The sequence below is a fragment of the Ascaphus truei genome, chromosome 2, assembly GCF_040206685.1.
Source record: "Ascaphus truei isolate aAscTru1 chromosome 2, aAscTru1.hap1, whole genome shotgun sequence".
NCBI lineage: Eukaryota > Metazoa > Chordata > Amphibia > Anura > Ascaphidae > Ascaphus > Ascaphus truei.
The window spans coordinates 431,884,297-431,907,660 of NC_134484.1; the positions used below are offsets into that span (position 1 = coordinate 431,884,297).

Below are 23,364 nucleotides of genomic sequence, written 5' to 3' on the forward strand. Positions count from 1 at the left end.
AATTATTAGACTCTTTTGAATACCTGCATTGCTTACTTTTATAGTAAGAGTTGCATTTATTGCTTATGTTAATGCTCCATGATTCAGATAAAAATGCATTGACATACTGTAGCTTTAGCATTGAATTGACAATCATAATTTATGTCTTTTAGCAGTCTTCAAACAAGTGCCCTTGTAAGTGCATGAAATATACATTTATAAAAGCTAATGTCACCTTTTAAAACTATACCTATCTATTGCTTTTACAGTTATCAAACTTGTTTCTATACATGATACTGTATTTAACAGATAAATTCAACATTAATTTGGATAAGACAATATGGCTCTGTTTCTTCATACCTTTTATATAGAATTAATGCAATCTTAAAGATAAAAGGCAGGATTTACCGATCAGCTTCCACAAGATAGAGTACATCAAAGCCACCAGGATTTGCAAAGCATCTACTCTTGAATACATCTTGTGCCTGCTAGTATACGTGGTTCTGAAGGTGTGGAAAGTGCATTGTGGCTAAGATATGATTCTACGTCTAAAATTTATATTACCTACAGTATTGTATTACTGTATGTAATACCTGTAGTCTATTTAAATAAGCCATGACTTTTGATATTTACGTGTGACCTTCAACAGTATGTTAAGTGTTTTTAAAGTGTTACATTAATACTAAACGCCTACATGTTATTTGTATGCACACTACTATGAGCAACATACATTCACCAAACATACTCACGTCACATTGAATCACATTTAAACCAAGTACGGTACACATTCAATTTAAACAGATGGTTGAAAGTTTTTCAGAGTTGCTGCTTGGACTTAGTTCCCCTCTAAATGTAAAACAAATTGAAATGAATTTAATTTCTGTAACACATAGAGCATACATATATTTTCTGCATTTGTTAGTGTGAAAGTATTCTGAACAGATATAAATAAATAAAAATAGTTTGCTAGGTTTCCTTAGAGATCAACTATGATTTTTTATCACATTACGATGCTACAAAACCAACAAAGGTTGGCGTCTGGAAGAATAATACAAAAAGAAAAAAAGAAAACCTTTTGAATGCACTCGCAGTGTAGTATGATACATTGTAATCTTAAAACCCTTTAATGGTTATATTAAAAATAATTATGATAAGATTGGTAGTAATAAATCCATGACCAATATTGATAAGCAACAAACTAATCCTAAACACAAAGAATAAGAAAAATAGTGCAAATAGTTTCTGACTCTTGGTATATTGTGTATATGTATGTATATGTATATACATACATACATACATACATACATATATATATATATATATATATATATATATATATATATATACTCCTTCAATGAAAACTAAGAATATTCCTAAAAGTCATAAGCTATATAGAACCAGTGGTATACACCCCATTAGGTCCATACATATTAGTTGATCGAGTTAGTACATTTTTTTATTTATTTTTTTAAATCTGGGGTGAAGAAGTTCTGACTGGTAACAGTTGTAATGGAGGTAGGTGGCACCTCCCACCAGAGCTCACTCCTCCTCACCTTTTTAACTTGGGAGGTCTTTTCACTTTGCTGCAAGAACAGGACCTATTATGGTTCTTTCCCCTCATACAGAGGTAAAAGGAAGGGTTCACAGTGTAGGACCTGCATTTTTGGTTATACCTTGATGTTTGGTATGCAGGCTTATAACGCTTTGGCCAAAAGGTTTAACTAAATAACCAAGTAATTATCATTATTATTGAAGTATTTGAACTTTATACTTATTACTATATATGATTTGTCAATTGGATGTATCATTGGGCACCCCTGTCTTTTGTTGCACCACATTTATTAGGCTGAAGCTGCAGTCTTCCTTTCCTAACCCCCCCACCCCCTTCCCCATTCCTTCCTTACATATAGTATTCATTATTTCTTCTGGAAGAAGACAGCGGCTTAGGTGACCGATACATTTAAATATATTTAATATCTGTACAATTAGTAGACAGACATTTGATGGCCAATGTTAGCTAGAGGAGTTTATGCCACCTCAGATTTACAGTATTAAATTTTATTGACGCTAGTTAAAGTAGTTAAAGAAGGGAAAACCCTGACGAAGAGTTTGATTCATAATATTTGTGTCATGTAACTCCTCCCTAGCTCCTCTTACTGAAACTCCCAAGGGTACAAGTTGATATATACTGGGCAAAATGTTAACCAAGTGTCAAAATATGTTGATTCCAAGAGACATAACATAAAGGTATTTATTTTGCTCTATGTTGGCTCCAATATTGCACTGAGCAATCCACATTGAGCACTGGTTTGTATGTACTGTACTATATTACAGTGTAATGCGCAGTAACAAAGTAGTTTTGCCACCTTTTGATCAGTTAAACAAATGTAATAAATGGTTTAGCTTCAGAAGTGTTTTCCTGCCTTTTCAACTGTATTTACCCTGATCTAGTTCCTGTTGCTAGTTGAAATGAATTAGCAGCCATTATTGCACCGTTATCTCACTAGGAGAAGATGACGGATAATGCAATTTTCTGCATAGCTTTTCCTGCAATATGGCTTCCATCAATAATCCCACAGAATTATATGCACAGAGATTATTTATTTATTTACAGTATTCATTTTTTTAACAATTCAGGCCCATTATTACATTTAATACACAAACTTTCAACATATGAATTTCTGAAACTAACAAATGCAACAGAAAGCACCTGTAAAACCATGCCTTATTCAAGAAACATGTGCAATAAATCAGACACTTCCTCAAAGGATCTCTTCTTGGAAAAATTTAGGGCTGTTCTATAGAGGGCGCGCTTGCTGCGCCGTGCGTGCGCGCGGCAGTTATTGTTGGCGGTGGTTAGTCACCTTCCTATAATAGGGCCGCGTGTGCGCACGGCAGTGAGCATGGAACCGGCCAATAGGGGAGAAGATGGGGAAAATAAAGATTTTGCACCGCTACCGCCGCTGTAATGTATGTATATGTGTGTGTGTATGTATGTATGTGTGTGTGTGTGTATATATGTATGTACAATGTTAATAAATAATTTATTCTTACCAACGTATTTATTTATTTATTATAAACGTATTTATAACACATAATTTACACACACACACACATATACATACACATACACACACACACACACACACAGTACCTCACTGTATCGCTCACAGCATACACACAAAAAGTGTGCGGCACGTGCACGCGTGTTCGCACAGGCACGCGCGCACGGTCGCACACACTACTGTATATTACGAGCCTATTTTGCAAAAACAAGATACAAGGTACTACCAACTTTCCAGCTAAATACTGTTGTTGAAAAAAAAAACTTTTAAAACTGTGAAAAAGTCGTGCAGTGTTCCACTACTACAAAATTAAGAAATTTTATTAAGATTATTTTAGCTTTAGTATCAATGCTCTACAAGATGCCCTGACCGAATGTACAGTATCTAGAACAAGATGTTCCCTTGTAATGTTCTGTCTTTATGTAAATTGTCCAAGATAGATGATCAGATTCCTGTGGCAGTATTTCCCCATCCCTTATACGACTTTCTGATTTCTTCTGATTTTTCAAAATTAAATTGCGGGGTGTGGGATTGGTTTGCTTCCCCCCTTTAATATGAACCCGGAAGTCGTCCTGTTGACTTTTGGAAAGGAGGCCTAGCGAGTCTTGCAGATTTCTATAAACCCTCCAGTTGCGTCTTTCTGCGTTCTTGAGTAACTGGCAGACCCTCCCTGTCTTGGGCGCCAACATCACTGCTTCCATCATCTACGCTCTGCAACCACTCTCTTCTCAGCCTCTATGTCATGGTGCAAGTCATTTGGATCTTCAATCATTCTCTGACTTACCTGTCCAGTGTCACTTCTTTTAAGGGATTTGATCTTTAGATCTTCCAATGAGATATCAATCCTCCTGTGGATCTTTGGATTGGTTTGTAATACAACTTTGTTTAGGTACACATCTTGCTTTCTGCTTGCATTTTGGAGAAGCATTCATGGAGTGTAGTATCATCCGCGTTTAAATAGTTTTCTTTCACTTTATGGATAATGGTTATGATTTCCTGAGTAAATTCAGTTTTCGGGGTGCTATTTATTTATTTATAAAATATTTTACCAGGAAGTAATACATTGAGAGTTACCTCTCGTTTTCAAGTATGTCCTGGGCACAGAGTAAAACAAAATAATACATGGTTACAAATACAGTTACATAAATGAACAAGGTATACATTATATACAAGACATTGCATGCACAGTTAAAGAAAATATATATTATGAGCGTATGAAACAGTTACAGACCAGATTAAAGTGTGAGACCTCCTTAGATTTGAAAGAACTTAAGCTGGTGGTGGATATGAGAGTCTCTGGTAGGTTGTTCCAGTTTTGGGGTGCACGGAAGGAGAAGGAGGAACGTCCGGATACTTTGTTGAGTCTTGGGACCATGAATAGTCTTTTGGAGTCTGATCTCAGGTGATAGGTACTGCATGTGGTAGGGGTGAGGAGCTTGTTCAGGTAGCTGGGTAGCTTGCCCAGAAAGTATTTGAGGGTGAGACAGGAAAGGTGAACTTTGCGCCTAGATTCTAGTGATGACCAATCTAGTTCTTTGAGCATTTCGCAGTGATGTGTGTTGTAGTTGCATTGGAGAACAAAACGACAAATTGAATTGTAGAGGGTGTCAAGTTTGCTAAGGTGGGTTTGAGGAGCCGAGCCATATACTATGTTTCCATAGTCAATAATTGGCATTAGCATCTGCTGTGCAATACGCTTTCTGACCAGGAGACTTAGGGAGGATTTGTTCCTGTAAAGTACCCCTAGTTTGGCATAGGTCTTGGTTGTCAGGGTATCAATGTGCATCCCGAATGTTATGTGGGAGTCAAACCATAAGCCCAGGTATTTAAAACTAGTGACAGGTGTTAGGGTGGTTTTAGCGTTGGTTCTAATCAGGAGCTCAGTCACTGGAAGCTTTACAAATTTAGTCTTGGTCCCAAATACCATTGTTATAGTCTTGTCAGTGTTTAAAAACAGTTTGTTTTGGGAAATCCAGTTTTCGAGTCTCAAAAAGTCAGACTGAAGTATGTGTTGAAGGTCAGAGATGCTATGGCTGTGTGCATACAGGATTGTGTCATCTGCATACATGTGTATTGAGGCTTCCTTACAAGCTGTGGGAAGATCATTAATGAACACTGAGAAGAGTAGGGGCCCCAGAACAGAGCCTTGCGGGACACCACAGGTGATATCCAGGGGGTTGGAGTTAGAGCCTGAGATGGACACATGTTGGGATCTTCCTGATAGGTAGGACTGAAACAAGTTTAAAGCATGTTTCCCTATTACAGAGCTCTGGAGCTTGTTAAGCAGGATAACATGATCAACTGTGTCAAAAGCCTTTGCAAAATCTAGGAATACTGCACCAGTGAGTTGTCCCCGTTCCATTCCACACTGGATTTCATTGCAAACTTTTAGCAGGGTAGTTACGGTGGAGTGTTTGGGACGAAACCAAGACTGGAATTGGCTAGGGAAATTTGTCTTGTGTAGAAATCGCTTAATTGGGAGTGGACACATTTTTCCATAACTTTGGATAGAATTGGGAGAAGTGAGATTGGCCTGTAGTTTGAGACAGTGTTTTTGTCCCCACTTTTGAAGATTGGGACAACTCTGGCAGTTTTCCAGGTCTTAGGGATATGGCCTGCAGACAGGATAGAGTTGACTATGGACGCAATTGGTTTGGCAATGGCTGGGGCACCAAGTCGTAGGAACCTAGATTGTAGTAAGTCGGGTCCACATTGGCTGCTTAGTTTTAGTTTGAGGAGCGCTTGTGTAATCTCCTCTTCAGATACTGGGCTAAATTGAAAATTGTGGGCAGTGTTGGGAGGGGGTGGGACTATAGGGGTACTCCCAGGATGAGATTCAGGTTTGGGGTTTGTGCTGCGTTTCGCAAATAAGTTAGTGGCACACCCACAAAGTAATCATTGAATACATTTGCAATGTCAGTGGGGTTTGTCAGAGTAATATCCCCCTTAGTGATATTACTTGGTTGTTGATGATTAGGAGCCTGGAATATATTGTTGATAACCTTCCAGAAGTTAGCTGGGTTTGATGTATTTTGGTGGAGATTGTCAGAGTAATATTGTGCTTTTGCATACCTTGTTTGCCTTGTGCACACGTTCCACAGGCATCTGTAGTGATTGAGATCCTTGGTAGTGCCAGTTACTTTGTAGCTTTTCCACAAGGCATCCCTGAACTGGTAGAGTGCTATAAGGTCAGGTGTAACCCATGGAAGGTGGGCCCCCCATACCCATATTTTGTGTAGTGGAGCATGGGTATCGCAGAGTTTTAAGAACTCGGATTGGAAATAGTCGAGCGCAGAATCAGGGTCGGGAATTAAATCGATTCTGTGCCATGGGCAGTTGGTAAGGTCATCCAGAAACTGTTGTGGGTTAAAGTTTTTAAATGTTCTAGTGAGGAGAACTTTAGGGCTTAAAAGGGGCGGTTTAATTTTCCTTTCACAGTACACTATTGCATGGTCACTGAAAATATCAGGAAGGATGCCAGAGGATTGGATTCTGCTGGGGTTTGAGGAGAGAATCCAGTCTAGCAAGGAATGGTTATGCGACTTCAGGTTTATTCGTGTGGGTTGGGAAATGAGTTGCGATAGTTTAAGTGACTTGAGTTGTATATGGATTTTGTGGTTTTTAGGGTCAAGCCAATTGAAGTTGAAATCCCCTAGAACTAGCAGCTCACTCTTCTCATACAGAGAGGAAATGGAGGCAAGAAATTGGGTGATATCAGTCAAGGATTGTAGAGGGGCTTTAGGGGGGCGGTAGATGCCAGCAAGCAAGATGGGCTTAGAAAAGGGGAGGCAGATTTTGCCAACTAGAGTTTCAAAAGAGGGTGGACTTGGTGGGCAATGTAACAGTGTAAATTGTAAGGTGTCTGCAATATAAAATAACACCCCTCCTCCTCTCTTTGACCTATCTCTCCTAAAAATGGAGTATCCCTGAATGGCGATATTTGCATCAGGGGTTTTAGAGGATAGCCATGTTTCTGTAAGAACGATGGCTTTGGGTTTATGCATAAGGCACCATGCCCTTAGTTCATCCAGTTTGGGCAGCAGGCTCCGGATGTTTATATGGGCGACAGATAGCCCTTTTTGTAATTTAAAGGTGGAATTCTCAGGGGCATGGGACAGAGCTGAAATGGGAGGACCTGGGTTAGTTTCAACATCACCTGCTAGAGAGAGTAATAGTATGAGTAGAAATTTGGTTAGTTGTTTGCAAGTTGTAAATTTGAGGTGTTTTCCATTAGAGTGAGCAGTGGTTGGTGTGCTGGTTTTTAGAGTTCTCCACCAACATTCAGTAGATAGTGCAAGGCTTTTGAGTAGTCCAGGGTGTATGGTGATGTTGGGTGTGGGCCAGGATGGAGGAGTTTGTAGTGGATAGAGGGAGTAACATCTCCATGAGGCCAGGAGATAGAAAAAAGTTAGAAGACATAGCAGGTTCATGATGCCAGAGGTAGGCAGTGCTGCAAGGAGCTGTTGTGAGCAGAGTGAGTGTGTGCAGACTAAACAGCAGGGGTGGGCCTGTACCTTTTCAAGTGTTTTGCTGCATTGCAATGCTAGGGTCAATTCAGGGTTTCAGTGTTTTGTGCAGTCAGTTTTGGGAGAGGCTGCAGTGAAAGAATTTGAAAAGGGGTGGGGGGTTAAACTATGCAGGCTAACAAGCATGGAATCATAGTGTGATCTGAATAGCTTACCGTTTGTTGTCTTGAGTAAAAGAGTGTGCAGTAGATCCAGTCCCCAGTCACCTCTAGTCAAACTGTAGTCTAACTGTTTTTATCACTTAAAAACCTCACTTTAAATGCCTGACTGCCTAATGCAGTTCCTGCCCAATGCAGCAAAGGTGTTAGTATTATACACAAAAAACAGTCACATGACCCTCCCCCTCCCCAATCAGTCAGCTTGTTCCATTTGGTCAATTAACAGCACAGAGTTAAGAGGAAAAAAAAAAATACTTTTTACATTCAAACATACTAACTTATATATCAATTCAACAAGGGCAGATTCAGTCTTATACACAGGGTTTCAACATCAGGAACATACTTATATATCAATTCAACAAGGCCAGATTCAGTCTTATACACAGGGTTTCAACATCAGGAACATACTTATATATCAATTCAACAAGGCCAGATTCAGTCTTATACAGTTGCAAACTGAAGGTGCTCAAACACTGGGTGAAAATTCTCCTCTCTACCATTAACTACCAAATCCTGAGACATCTGTCTCTCATTGAGGTTAGCGGCATCGCTATACTTATCCATTGGTTTCTTCATATCCACATTAACCATTAAAGTTTCCTTCGTAGACTGATCTTCGATGCTGATTTGGGGTTCGAAGATTTAAGACTTTTGCCTCGGCGGTTGTTAGGAGAAGCTGATGTCTTTTGTGACTCGTCCTCTTCCCCCCTCCCCCCTTTCAGTCAGCTTGTTATTTGGGGACCTCACTTCAATATAATTTTTGTATGAATCACTGGGTGCACTGTGGAACTTTTAAGGCCTCGGCTATAATCCCTATGCTCACACACATTTTTAACTCCTCCCTCTGCTCTGGAACCTTTCCATCCTCCTTCAAACATGCAACAGTCATACCATTACTCAAAAACAGCAAGCTTGACCCTACCTGTCTTTCTAACTATCGACCTGTCTCCCTCTTGCCTTTTGCCTCCAAACTCCTTGAACATCTTGTATTCTCTCGCTTGCTCCATTTTCTCAACACCTATTCTCTCCTAGACCCTCTACAATCTGGCTTCCACACTGCTCACTCCACGGAAACAGCCCTCACTAAAATAACTGACAACTTCCATGCTGCCAAAGACAGAGGTCATTACACTCTGCTCATATTACTCGACCTCCCTGCAGCATTTGACACCGTGGACCACCCTCTTCTCCTTCACATTCTCCATACTCTTGGTATTCGGAACAAAGCTCTATCCTTGATCTCATCCTACCTCTCCCATCGTATTTTCAGTGTCTCTTCTGCTAACACCTCCTCCTCCTCTATTGATCTCTCTGTTGGGGTACCCAGGGCTCTGTCCTGGAACCTCTTCTCTTTTCTCTGTATACACTCTCTCTAGGTGACCTAATAACATCTTTTGGGTTTAATTATCACCTCTATGCTGACAACACACAAATATACTTTTCAACACCCGACCTTACACCTGCTGTACAAACCAAAGTTTCTGAATGTCTCTCTGCTATATCATCCTGGATGGCCCTCCGCCGCCTTAAACTCAACATGGCTAAAACAGAGCTCCTCATACTTCCTCCCAAACCTGGCCCTACTACCTCCTTCCACATTACTGTTGGAAGTATGATCATTCACCCAGTAGCCCAAGCATGCTGCCTAGGGGTCACACTCGACTCCTCTCTCATATTCGCCCCTCACATTCAAAATATTTCTAAAACCTGTTGCTTTTTCCTCCGCAATATAACAAAGATACGCCCTTTCCTCTGTTGCTCGACTGCTAAAACTCTGACTCAGGCCCTCATTCTAGCCGTCTTGATTACTGTAACCTCCTGCTGTCTGGCCTTCCTGCCTCTCACCTGTCTCCCCTACAATCTATCCTAAACGCTGCTGCCAGAATCACTCTACACTTTCCGAGATTTGTCCCAGCATCTCCCCTCATGAAATCCCTCTCCTGGCTTCCAATCAAATCCCACATCTCACACTCCATTCTTCTCCTCACTTTTAAAGCTTTACACTCTTCTGCCCCTCCTTACATCTCAGCCCTAATTTCTCGTTATGCACCATCCAGACTCTTGCATTCTTCTCAAGGATGTCTTCTTTCTACCCCCTTTGTATCTAAAGCCCTCTCCCGCCTTAAACCTTTTTCACTGACTGCCCCACACCTCTGGAATTCCCTTCCCCTCAGTACCCGACTAGCACCCTCTCTATCCACATTTAAGACCCAACTTAAGACACACTTGCTTAAAGAAGCATATGAATAGCACTGTGGATGTTCTGAACACATGATACATAAAGCTTGACCCCCTGCAGACGCACTTACCAGAACTCCCTCCTACTGTCTCTGTACATTCTCCCTACCTACCAATTAGACTGTAAGCTCCTCGGGGCAGGGACTCCTCTTCCTGAATGTCTAAAGCACTTATTCCCATGATCTGTTATTTATATTATCTGTTATTTATTTGATTACCATGTGTATTACTGCTGTGAAGCGCTATGTACATTAATGGCGCTATATAAATAAAGACATACAACAATACAATACAATACAATAGTGGAACACGCTACTATAGCTTCCGCGCTCCTCGGCGCAGCACACACTCACCTGTAGCAGAAAATATTTCCCATCCAGCAGGCAGAGGTGACAGGGAGGAGTGTCGGGGGCGCGGCCGTGACGTGACAGAGCTAGTTTGCCCTCATTGGGCGAACCGCTTATGTGACCCGGCCGTCGCGTTGGAAATACAAACATGTTTGTAGCGCAAAACGCCGGTCTCCCCGTAGCGCATGTGCATGGACTAGTGTGTGTCCACTGTGTAAATATGTACTACATTGTCGTCCTAGTATTTGTTTTGGTGCGAACTACATAGCTCGCGCCGTCTCCTGCACTATGGACGTATCCTTGAAGCCATATGTAGAAGATTGTGATTGTTCGACAGTGTTTTTCCACTTTCTCGGCTTTAACTGGCTGACCTTTTTCTATGCTGGGGACTTTTGGAAGTGTTAGGTTTTCTTTCATCTTGCCTACTGTGCTTCTGAGCATAGTCATCCTTAAATTTCAGTTCAGTGCCAACATAGGTGGGGGATTTATGACTATAGTCATATTCTTTTTTTGTGAATGCTACAGTGTCTGACCGATGAATTATGGGGTTGGAATCTCTGAGGTCTGTGTCTTTTGGACCTTCGTTGTGGTGGTGTGGTTGAAATGTATGATCTGCCTTCCAATGGAAATTTCTCAGTTGTTATCTTTCTTTGTATCACTTTTTTTTTTTTATTGAGAACAACATACATCCAAATGATAACGACAATGTCATAGGCACATGACATAACTTTTCAACTGAGTTAAACAACATGTTGTCCCAAAATGGGTATTTTTCAGTTGTTGGGGGGGGTGGAGGTCTAAGGGGAGGTGGGGGGAGGATGGGGGAACTCTGTTTTCTTCCTCCCTTTCCATCAGTACGAGGACGGCCTAATGCAGGCCTAGTCCTAGTGGGCCTCTCCAGGGGTCCCAGGTATTCCGAAACTGTGGCATTTTTTTATTGAGTTTGCTGTATGTTTATCCATGGCCATGACCTCGTCTATTCTTCTCAACACCGTGTTTCTCGCTGGGGCTTTGGTGTGTTTCCACGCCGCTGCTATTGAGCATCTGGCTGCGGTTAGGATAGCTGATACTAGTCTACTCAGGGGGGGAGGGCAGGTCGTCTATAGGTTTGCTCAGCACGAAGGTCAAGGGGTCCAGGGGGAAAAGAAGCCCCGTAGTTTCTTGTAGAAGCTTCTGGATCTTTGTCCAGTACCTCTGAATCTCCGGACATGACCACCAAATGTGGGCCATGTCCCCCTTTTGGCCACATCCCCTCCAGCACAGGTCGGGAGTGCCGGGGAAGATCTGGCTCAGCCTAACCGGGGTCAGGTACCACTGGAATAGTATTTTATATATGTTCTCTTTTGTCACTGTACAGATTGAGGTCTTTGTGGCAAACTCCCAGATATCCTCCCACTCGTCCATATCTATCTGTACATTGAGGTCCTCTGACCATTTTTGCATATGCTTGTGGACTGGGGGGCTGGTTGCCGACTCCATCCCCCTATAGATCTCTGAGATCAGACCTCTCTGGTAGGAGACCTTGCCGCAAAGGGATTCAAACCTGGTTAATGGGGGGAATTTAGCGTTTGGGGCTAGGGATAGAAGGAAGTGCCTAATTTGCAGAAATTTGAACAGATGGAGACCTTGGTGTTTATGTTTGTCGCAGAGTTCTTGGAAGGAGAGGATCTTCTCATTTTTCAGCAGATCGGCAATCAGCCTTATTCCTAGACCTTGGAATTGGTCGAATTGTTTTTTGGAACACCCAGTCGGGAAGTGTGGGTTTCCAAAGATGGGGGTAAGTTGGGATGGGTAGCTAGCAGGCCATATTTCTTTTTATTTTTGTTCTTGAGCCAGACATCCCATGTGCATCTCATTTCCCCCAGAGCGAATCGCCGTGGTCCTCCCTCCCTTCCCACAGGAGACCAAAGATGGACCTGGAGGGTGGCAGGTGCAGCATGATGTGATTCGATCGCTAGCCAGCAGGTGGAGGCCAGGTCGTAGTTCCAAACTACAGCCTGCTTCAACTGGGCCGCCGAATAGTATCTGATCACATCGGGGACCCCCACACCTCCTCTTGTCTTGGGGGACAACATCACAGACCTTGGTACTCTTGGCCGTTTATCATTCCAAATGAATTGGAACATAAGAGCCTGGATATGTTTCAGGGCTGCGATTGGGACGGGGACAGGGAGTGTTTGGAAGAAATAGAGAAGTCTCGGCAGGACATTCATTTTTATTGATATAATTCTTCCAAACCAGGAAATTTGGAGCTTTTCCATTTCTCCAGGTCTTTTTTGATTTGGTCAAACAAGGGGGGGTAGTTGGATTGGTATAGGGAGCTATAGGTGCTTGAGATTCTGACTCCTAGGTATTTAATATGGGTAGTGCTCCATCGGTATTTCTAGTTAGCTTGTAGGAGTCTCCATTCCTGGTCTAACAGGGATATGTTTAGAGCTTCTGACTTGTCCATATTGACTTTATAGTCAGATACTGTACCGAATTGGGATAGTAATCTTTGGAGATTGAGGAGGGAGATGTGAGGGTCCGCGAGGGTCAGGATCACATCATCAGCAAATAAAGAGATTTTGTATTCTGTTTCGCCAATTCTAATACCTTTAATGCTCTGATCTTCCCTAATTGTGGCCGCTAATGATTCAATTGTTAGGGCGAATAACAGAGGGGAAAGGGGGCAACCCTGCCTGGTTCCATTTCTGATCTTAATGGGGTCCGAGAAGCCACCTGAAATTTTTACATGTGCTGTTGGGTTTTGGTAGAGGGCTCTAACCCCCTGCAGGAAGGGGCCACTGAATCCAAATTTCAGCATAGTTTGATCTAGGAAGGACCATTTGATTCTGTCAAACGCTTTTTCTGCGTCAAGACTAAGGATCATCGCTCTGGTTCCCGTGAGGCGCACATGGTCTATTATATCCACAATTTTGCGGGTGTTGTCAGAGGCCTGTCTACCTGACACAAATCCTACTTGATCTATATGAATGAGCCGTGGGAGAATTGGGTTGAGCCTTTTTGCCAAGATCTTGCTATAGAGTTTTAGATCGGTATTCAGAAGGGCGATTGGCCTATAGTTGCCACAAAGGAGAGGGTCTCTACCCTCCTTGTGGATAATTGCCAGGTTTGCCGCGGTGATTGTAGAGGGGATCGGTTCCCCTTGCAGGAAAGAGTTGAACATATCTAAGAGGTAGGGGGAGAGAATCGGCAAGAATGTTTTATAGTAAGCGTTGGTAAACCCGCCCGGGCCGGGCGTTTTAGCTAATTTAAGGGAACCAATGGCTCCTGATAGTTTCTCCTGGGAGATTTCTTTATTTAGATCGTCTAGTTCCTTGTTCGAGAGGGATGGGAGGTTACAGTGCTCCAGGTATTGTGTAATTGTCTCGAGGGATGTCGGGTCATGGTTAGGGGGGTGTAAGTTGTAGAGGTCCGAATAAAAATCCACAAATTCCTGAGCTATCTCTTTCTCCATATAGGAAATTTGACCGTTTTTAGTGCGGATTTTAGAGATTTGTGATTTGACTCGGGTGCCTCTGAGTTTAGTGGCCAAGAGCTTATCGGCCTTGTTGCCCTAGTCATAAAATTTTTGTCTGGACCATCTCAGTGCTCTCTCTACCTCTTCGAATTGGGTGTGTTTGAGGGCTGCTCTAGTTTGGTTTAGTTGTTTGAATATTTTTTTAGAGGCTGTGTGCTTATGCTGTTGTTCAAGTTGAGCAATCTTATCTGTAAGGTCTTTTTGAAACTTGAGTTTCTGTTTTTTCTTATGGGCCGCAACTGAGATTAGGTCGCCCCTGATTGAGGCCTTATAGGCCTCCCACAGCATTGCTGGAGCCGAGACTGACCCCTTATTAATTTGGAAAAAGATAGAGAGTTTTTCTCTGACTACCATCTCTGTTTCTGGGCAGTGGAGCAGGGAGTCGTTTAGCTTCCACTTGTATGGGTTCTTCTTTACGAAGGGCAGAGAGAGAGTGAGTTCAATGGGGGCGTGGTCAGACCAGGTGATTGGGCCTATATTTGAGTGGGAGGATGCCTGGAGGATGTTGCTGGTGCCTAGAAAATAGTCAATCCTCGAGTTGGACTGATGGGGGGAGGAGAAGAAGGTATAGTCCCTTTGACCCTGGTGCTGTGCCCTCCATATGTCTGTGAGGGAGAATTCTGCCATTATGTCCCTAAATTTTTTGGCTTTCTTTTGAGCTTGAGTAGTGTGGGATGTAGCTGGAAAAGCAGGGGGAGAAATGCTAGGGGTTGTTGACCTATCCTGCGTGTGGGAGGCCACCATGTTAAAGTCCCCTCCAATAATTAAGGAAGAGAGGGCCTGTTGCTCCAGTGAGTCAAGTAGTTTCTGGAGGAACAAGGGTTGGCGTTCATTAGGGGCGTAGATGTTGGCCAGTGTTATGGGGGAGCCCGCAAGGGTGCCTTGAAGTATTAGAAATCGACCCTCTGGATCAGATTGAGTTTTGGTGAGGACGAAGGGGACATTATTCCTTATTAGAATAGCCACCCCTCTTTTTTTGTTTGGGGAAGACGCAAAAAATGCTTGGGGGAATACGGTTTTGAATGTGTTTGGTGGCACAGGGGAGTTATAGTGGGTTTCTTGGAGAAAGATGATGTCTCCTTTTGTTTTTTTAAACTCTATAAGTGCCAGTTTTCTTTTTTGGACCGAGTTGAGACCTTTAACGTTTAGCGATATTAATTTTATAGCAGACATTTGGAGTCTAGAAGCTTTCTCAGAGCTATAAGCTCCTAGGCTCTTGGATTTCCCACGACAAGAGCGGGTGGACCTGGGACCCCTGAGGGGGTGTGGGGGGGAGGGGAGGAGGCTGAATAGGCCTGGCACCTTGTTCTTGGGGGTGTGTAGGAATCTGGTGAGCAGCAAAAAAGATGTCGGAACAATCTGTCTGGGTAAGGGTAGGGGGGGCGGACACATGAGGAAAGGTGGGGGTAAACGGGCCTTCACCGAGCCCTGAGAAGATAACCTTACTCATTGAAACGAGGAAGGTCAGGGGTTGAACACCCCGGGGGAGACTTCCGGGACACAGAACATGGAATGGGAACGGTCAGAGGGTCGAGCACCCTCTGTAAAATGTAACAGTAAAACCGCTTACAGATAAACTTTGACAGGTGAGGTAGGACAACAATTCTTAAAAAAATCTTTTGTGAGCCTGGATGCTTGGTATGGCCCATGGACCTGAACCTGGTAGAGGGAGGGGTGGGGGGGAGGGGAAGGGGAGGGGGTGGGAGAGGGGGAGGGAGGGAGTTGAGTGGGGGGGAGATGGGAGAGGTGGGGGGGGGAGGGGGGAGATGGGCACTTTTGAGAAGGACGTGTTAGGATGTGGCAAGTTCTAGTTGGTTCCGGGGGTGGAGGGGAAGGGCAGGAGAGGTGAAGGAGGGGGGGGAAGGGGAAATGGAGAAAAGAAAAAAAAAGGGGGGGGGGAGGAAGGGGGGGGGAGGAGGAGGGGGGCGGGGAAGGGAGCGGGGAGGAGGCATGTGGTTGGACTTTAATAATGTTCTGAGATATTTGTGGATGCTACAGTTGAAAATGAATTGATTGTTACATTCACAGTTATGGGGAACCTTAGAGACCTCTGCATATAAATCGGAACCAAACACTTATTTTCTTTTGAGGCCTGTACTTCACTGTTCTATCTTGACTCAGGGGGGTGGGAGGGGGAAGGGGATGGGTGGGCAGGGGGGGGGCGGGAGTGATAGGGGGGGGAGAGAGAGAGAGGGGAGAGAGAGATGGGGGGTTGTGAGGGAGAGAGGTGGGGAGGGGGTGGGGGGAGAGGGGGGGAGGGAGAGGGGAGAGAGAGAGGGGGGTGGGAGGGAGAAGGTGGGGTGGGAGGGGGGAGAGAGAGGGAGGGGGGAGAGGGAGGGGGGGAGAGGGATGGGGAGGAGAGGGAGGGGGGAGGGGGGAGAGGGAGAAGGGGGGAGAGGGACGGGGGTGGGGGGAGGGGAGAGAGAGGGAGGGGGTGGGGGGAGGGGAGAGAGAGGGGTGGTTGAGGGTGGAAAGGGGGGTTGGGGTGGGAAAAGGGGGGTGGGGTGGGAGGGAGAGGGGGGGTGAGGTGGGAGGAGGGTGGGAGGGGGGGAGAGAAGGGGGGAGAGAGGGGGTGGGGTGGGAGGGGGGGGAGAGAGGGGGTGGGGTGGGGGGGAGAGGGGGGAGGAGGAGGGGGGGAGGAGGAGGAGGAGGGGAGGAGGAGGAGGGGGGAGAGGAGATGTGGAGGGGGGTGGTGGTGGGAATGGGGGAAGGCACTTATGAGTAGGATGTGCTAGGATGTGGCACGTTCTAGTTGGTGTCGGGGGTGGAGGGGAAGAGCCAGGGCAGGAGGGGTGAAGGAGAGGGGGGAGGGGAAGGGGAGATGGGGTGGGGAAAAAAATGGGGGTGGGGAGGTAGGGGGGGGCGGTGAGGGGGGGGTGCAGTGGGGGGGGGCACGAAGGGGGGGCTTGTGGGGGGAGAGGGGGGTGTTGTGGGGGGGAGAGGGGGAGGTTGTGGGGGGGGAGAGGGGGGGTTGTGGGGGGAGGAGCGCGGGGGGCGGGACAGAGGGGGGAGGGGGGGCACGGGAGTGGGGAGGTGGGGCATGTGGTTTGACTTTATTAGTGTTCTGAGATAATTGTGGATGCTACAGTTGAAGATGAATTGATTGTTACATTCACAGTTATGGGGAACCTTAGAGACCTCTGCATATAAATCAGAACCAAACATTTATTTTCTTTTGAGGCCTGTACGTCACTGTTCTATCTTGACACAGGAGGGTGGGGGGAGGCTAGGTGCAGAGGGGGGAGGGGCGGCGCGGGGGGGTGAGGAGGAGGGGCTGGGAAGAGATGGACTGGGGGGAGGGGGGGCGCAGAGGGGGGGGGGGCGCAGAGGGGGGGTGAGGCGGGGGGATGAGGAGGAGGGGCTGGGAAGAGCTGGAGGAGAGGGGAGGAGGGGGGGCACGGAGGAGGGAGGGGGGGAGGCATTTAAGGGTTTTGTCCTTATAGGTGCTATAGCACTTTTTTTTTTTTTGTGACGCTTGCTTATTTACTTTAAGACTTGTGCTCTACCTAGAGATCTTGTCTTGGGGGAAACATGGGGGGGGGTAGAGGTGGGTATTGAGCTTAGCGATATTGCTAGACATTGTGCATATACAACAGTTGTTCCCAAGATGGTAAATACATACATGTTTATGAGGAAGCATTTAGAATCACTGCATGTTAGAGCAGACCATACAGTTCTTGTGCTTTGAAGCCTGCTAGCTGCAGTGATATCTTTACTCAACGGGTGGGGGGAGGGAGGGGTGGAGAAGCAGGTTGTGGGAGACCTTAGAGGTGATATATCTTCAGCCCTGGGATGAAGGGGAGGGGGGCAGGGTAGGTGGGGGGGGGGTGTAGGCAAATATACAACCTTACTTTCCCGTTCCCCCAGGAGGCAGTCCGAAAGGGGCACTCGGTGGGCCACGTAGGGGGTGGTGATGACTTCTGCTACCGCTTTCAAGGTGAGAAGTCCAGGGATACGTGATCCCTCTGGTTGCTGTATGTTTCTCTCGGTTGCCGGATCTGCGAGGGGGTGCGGCTGGTAGAGCGGTGAAACGAGTTTTTCCCACTGGCAGCTCCAGACCGGAGACCGAGCTCCTGTGGCTGCCGGAGCATGGCTTGCGAGGAGGCGCCTCAAACCGGGAGCACTGTGAATACTTGGGGGTGGCGGTTAGGTGGACAGCGGGAGGGAGGGGAAGTTGAGGGGTTGAAGGAGAGGGGGGGAGGGGTGGTAGGGGGGGGGGGTTTGGCCGGGGATGGGGAGTAGATGGGGGCTGACAGGCTCTGCGGGTCAAGTTGACATCTGTCAGTCAGGTCCTGTCTCTGGTATCAGCGGTGCGGAGAGGGTGGACGGGCACCTGGTCCAGAGTGCCGCGGTCTTCTTTCCAGATCCATGGAACGACGGCCGGGAGGTGGTTGATGACCCAGGTTGGTGTTCGGCTGGTTCGGCTCCACTTCTTTCTCTCAAACCGCGGAGGGAAGCTGGGTGGGGGGGGGGAGCCCCAGGTTAGTTATGAGCGAGGCTGGAGGCGCTGATCTTGGTCTGAGGCGTTGGGAAGCTTCTGATTCGCTATGCGTTCGGAGGCTCTGGGCGTTTCTGCTTCTTCCTGGCGCACTGAAGACTTAGAGGGCCCTCTGCTGTCTGGTGGTGGGGTGAGCCCCAGCGCTTTGAGGAAAGAGGGGGAGTCTTCTGGTCTGGAGATGGTATGATGGCGGCCATTTCTCAGAACGATAAATTTGAAGGGGAAGCTCCAGCGGTAGGAGATGTTATGGTCCTTCAGAATGTTAATGAGGGGCTTCATCTCCTTCCTCCTGGCCACCGTGACCCTCGACAGGTCGCTGTATATCTGGATTCTGTTATTTTCTATGTGGAGGTCTCCTGCTTTTCTGCTCGCGGACATGATTCTTTCTTTGGCGGAGTACATGTGAAATTTAATAATCACATCTCTGCGACGGGTTGGATCAGAGGATTTCGGGCCAAGCGCTCGGTGAGCTCTGTCCATTTGTATATCGTGCTCCGTCATGTCTGGGACCAGGGACCGGAAAGCTTGTGCAGGTAAGGTTGGAGGACCTCAGGTGTGACTTTTTCAGGTATATTTCTTATCCGGAGGTTCTGCCTGCGGTCCCTGTTTTCTTGGTCCTCGAGGGAGTCTTTTAACTCTTCAATGACCTGTCCCAGTCTGATCACCTCTTCCTCTGTACTATTTTGCGATCCTATTACATCTCTGATCTTGTGCTCTAGCTTGTCGGTGCGTTCGTGAGGCCGTTGATATCTGACCTTAGGTTCTCCAAGGCAGCATTCACGTCTTCCTGGACTCCTCTCCTAATTTGGTGGAAAATGGCATCGAAGTATTGTTTATTTAGGCCGAATTCCGGCGGTTCTCGGCTGTCTGTGTAAGGCGCCCGATCCACGTTTGAGGCCTGCATGGCCTCCTCGGCGCCGTCTTGCGAATCGCTGCTCGGCTCTGGCAAGCGCTGCGCGGGGGTAAAGTACTTGGTGACCCCTTGATTCTGGGTCGCTTTTCCTTTTGAAGGCATGGTCCCCTGTTCCTATGTTTTGGGGGTGTTTTGGAGATTTTTTGGTGGCGGTGGGTGCGTAAATGAGCGGGTTAGCGGCGAGGGTTTTCGGGAGCCCTACAACCCGACCATGCTCTGAGATGTCACCGGAAGTCCTCCCCGAATGAACATTTTTATTGAGATAAAGTCATTTTATTGATTGGTAGTCTGGGGTTTTCTGGAGTTATGGGGACAGGGGGGGTGTGCAGAGGGGAGACAGATCACAGCCTCTCCTGTTCAGCGCCTCCCCACCCTCCACCACTGAAGGACGGCTTCTTTGGGGATGAAGGGGAGACTCGTGGCCCCTGCGCCACACCCTGTCGCAGAGGGTCCGGCCAGCTGACCAAGGGGATGTTTGCAGGTTCTCCCCTCTCTGCAGCAGCCCCGCGCCAGCAGTTTGGTGTACCGGGGGGAGATGCAGAGATCTGCTTGCTTTTTTATTTTTTTATTTTTAATGTTGGAGAGCTTTGCTTGTGAAGGGTGTGTTTTTTCTATACATTGGTTGAAAGATTCAAACAGCAGTTTGATGAGGTAATGTGTTCTCTCCCCTTCTGCTCACAAATGCAGCACTCAGACCCTCTGGCCTCTCTGATTTCAGGGATCTAATGTGTGTAGTGTATTTTCTGGCATCTGGGCACAAGATGGCTGTCTCCCTTCTCAGCCTGGGCCCCTCGTTCGAGTTAGGTAGGCTGCGGTTGTAATCTCCTGTCTCGGGGGTAGGGGGGAATCCCCAGACACTTTTTCCCTGTCCACGAACCTCAATCCGGTCGTCCCTGAGGGCTCTCCCCTTTGGCGCAGCTGTCGTGTGTTATCCCCCGCGTGCGTGCCCGGCGGCCATCTTAGACGGCGCTCCGTCTCCCCAACCGAGCTTAGCTTGGGGCTATGTGTAGCTCAATGTCCCGTCTCTCCTAGCTGGGGGCTCCGCTTTCTTCACTGGGTCCCCCCCCTCCTCTGGGCCCCCCATCAAGCCACTCACCCTCAGGAGGAGGCCGCACACCTCTCGGCTCGCTACTCTGTGACGGAGTCAAGATGGCCGCTCCTTCTTCCCCCTTTGGCACCCGCCTGGTCCCCCAATCACTGTACCAGTGCCAGTGAGTCTGTTTCCCACAGCTTTAGCCCTTTCAATCGTGTGGGCAGGGGAGGGGGTCCCCGCAGCACCGCTCAGTGCCACGAGCGGGCCCTGCTGCTGTCGGTTGCCTCTGTATGAGGAGCGTGGCATTTACTTGCGTTTTTTTTTTTTGTGTGTCTTTGCTTTGGGTATCTAAATATTGTCCATATTTTTGCTTTTTTATTTATTTATTTTTTCTCCTCAATGTCCCCCGTCTCCTACTCTCTTCAGGGGCACTCAATTTGGGGTAATTGGGCCAAATAATTGTTCGTTTTTTTTATCCGGTTGCAGGATCTCCAAACTCACGCAGCTTTCTCTGTAAAGCTCCAAGCCACGCCCCCGGAATAATAATTAAAAAAAAATTCCTCAGTTGTTATCTTAAGTCAAGCCTCTCAGTATCTCTATCTCTTTTAGAATGGGGCTCATTTTCTCGGAAATCATGTTCCTCGGGATAACTTTTTGGAAAGGAGCTCCTTTCAACAATGTCTTCTGAACTTCTTCTGGGTGGCTGAAAATACTGCTCAGTGTGCATCTGCTGTTTCCCATGACCCTTGTTTTCATGCCATTCCCAATCATGTTCCCTGTAGGGGGTACATGAAAGTTGTCCTCTCTTCTTCCTACTCTAAAGTCATTTGGATCATCATGTACAGTGCATTTCGTCCTTGATTTCTATGATGGTTAAAATCCTGATGATGTGCTTTGTAAGGGGCTTTTTCTGGATATTTTGGGGGGAATATTCTGCTGCCTTCTCGGTGCCTTTCCGAGGATTCTTTTCAGTTGATTAACATCATCTAAAGGAGATTTTCTGACATTTGTGGAAAATGAATGGTGTTCATACGGTTGGTTATTGAAGTGATTAAACTGTGGTATTTTTTAATTGAGCTATTATCCAGATCTGGATAATAGTTATAGGGGCAGGGAGGAGGTTGTTGGGGATAGAGGAGGTGGGTAGTAGGGTTGTTGTATTTTAATGTTTCTTGAGGGTAGGAAAATTGAGTGAAGGAGTAGTTCCCCAGGGTGGATGGTTAGCCTTCTCGGATGGTAGTGGGAATGGTTAACCCCTCATTACCATCGCTATGGTAAAGAAGGGGTTAACTCCTCCCACAAACTTCCCCGCAGGCCTAACCACCCACCCTGGGGCAACTACCCCCTTCACCCTCCCCCTGAACCACCAAGAAACCAGGTATTCAAGTTTAACCCCTTCATTGCTTTAGCATCTAGCCACCGTTAATGCAATAAAGCTGTTTTTATTTAATTTTAATCACAGAGTATTTTCGTAGGGAATCCCCTGTTTCCAGAGTTACAGGCCCCGTTATGGAGTGCAGATATCCCTGAATTGTTTTAATCTCCCGCATCACTTGACAGGTACATTTAAACGCATAGGAAATACAGGCCTTAGTATGGGGTGCCGGTATCTCGGGAAGAGAAAGATACAAATAGAAATATCCGGTGCACAGCCAAAATCTTTGATAAAGCACTCCCAGTGTGAAACATGTTAGAGGATTACCAGCACTACTACTTTATATTTTTTAACCAATTAATAACCTTTTGGTCACCACGTCCTAATTTTGCTATTTTGGCTGTGCAGTGGCTATTTCTATTTGGATCTTTCTCTTCATCTATTTAAGCCTGGGAGCACGCCTGGTGGGAGTCATCGCAGCAAACAGTGAGGCGTTTAAAAGTGAGTTCTTCAACATTATTGTGCTTTAGTTCTAAGCCAGTTGTTTTGCCTGCTTACCACCTCCATATCTGGTGTGGATTGACAGCGTCGGTAGTTCTGCTCTTGCAGGACACCCATGACTGTCTCCCTCCTTTGTGAGTGGGGTTTGGCTTGCATATATATTCACACACCTTCACGATCACACAGTTTGGATACCATGCTGTGCTATCCATTTATGGACTCATTTGAACTCCTCTGATGAGGCATATATTAGTAGAGATTGAACTGTACTATCATCACTGTATTATTTGTTTGTGTTGTCTTTTGAGCACTGGATTCTGGATTTGCATTAATCCTACCCACCAACGGTATCTCGGGGAGCAGGCAGTCCCGGGACCTGAGATTAATGTTGTTCTGCTCCTGAGACCCCCTGCTGCAATACCAAATGTACTTAAAATGTACAGTAAATAAAAACACTGCGATCCCATGTAAGAGCTGTGCAGAGAGAGGCAACTCTTTCTGTGCAGCTCATACAGAAGATCGCTTCGGTAGGACTTAGAAAAAGCTGAGATAAGGTCACTTCTATGCCAAGCGGTATTGGCATTTTCTGTCCTCGCAGTTTGTTACTTGCGGTATTGCTTTCTGATTCTTTCTGAATACCGTGGTAACACAAATCACAAACCGTTCGATGGTGTCATGCCACATGGTTCGAGATGGCAGAAATGTTATCGAAAGTACTAGAATAGGCCCCATAATGCCTTAACGCGGCAAATCCTTTTAGGACCAAAGTGAAATAATGGAAGTCACATGTGTAAGGGGTTACATCTTGGTGATTGATGCCTTTTAACCCAAATCTGACACCTATAAGTATATTAAATTTGTTTAATGTATTATGTAATCATTGTGCTCTGAGACTTGGGAAAGGTTTGCTTTCCTCTTGCTACTCCCTTTTGTCTTATGTCATTGTACAGTATGTTCGGCAAGTGCTTGCACAGTGCGCGTTCTTTTTGTCTCCCTACCTCATCTTTATTGTCATGCTTATAAGGACAGGATGTGATATTGGTAACGAACATACTTTATTAACAAAAAGATCCCATTCAGAGGACTTTTAGAAATGCAACTTGTAATTAATTTCCAAAAAATGACAGTGGGCAAATATTTACTATTACAGTAGCATAATTACATTTGATTAGGAAAGCCAATCGAGTGTTAAAAGGTTCTTTCTCACC

The 23,364-nt window shown here is 46.0% G+C and overlaps 1 protein-coding gene across 1 annotated transcript; it reads right to left on the reverse strand.

The window, feature by feature from the left end:
* Positions 1-3,659: 3,659 nt before the first annotated feature.
* LOC142488278 (bcl-2-associated transcription factor 1-like) lies at positions 3,660-13,773 on the reverse strand. Its single transcript, XM_075588651.1, is given in 7 exon segments — positions 3,660-3,774; positions 3,776-3,947; positions 3,950-4,065; positions 5,785-5,798; positions 8,176-8,350; positions 10,685-10,929; positions 13,324-13,773. Coding segments are annotated over 7 exon segments (1,287 nt in total).
* Positions 13,774-23,364: the final 9,591 nt, after the last annotated feature.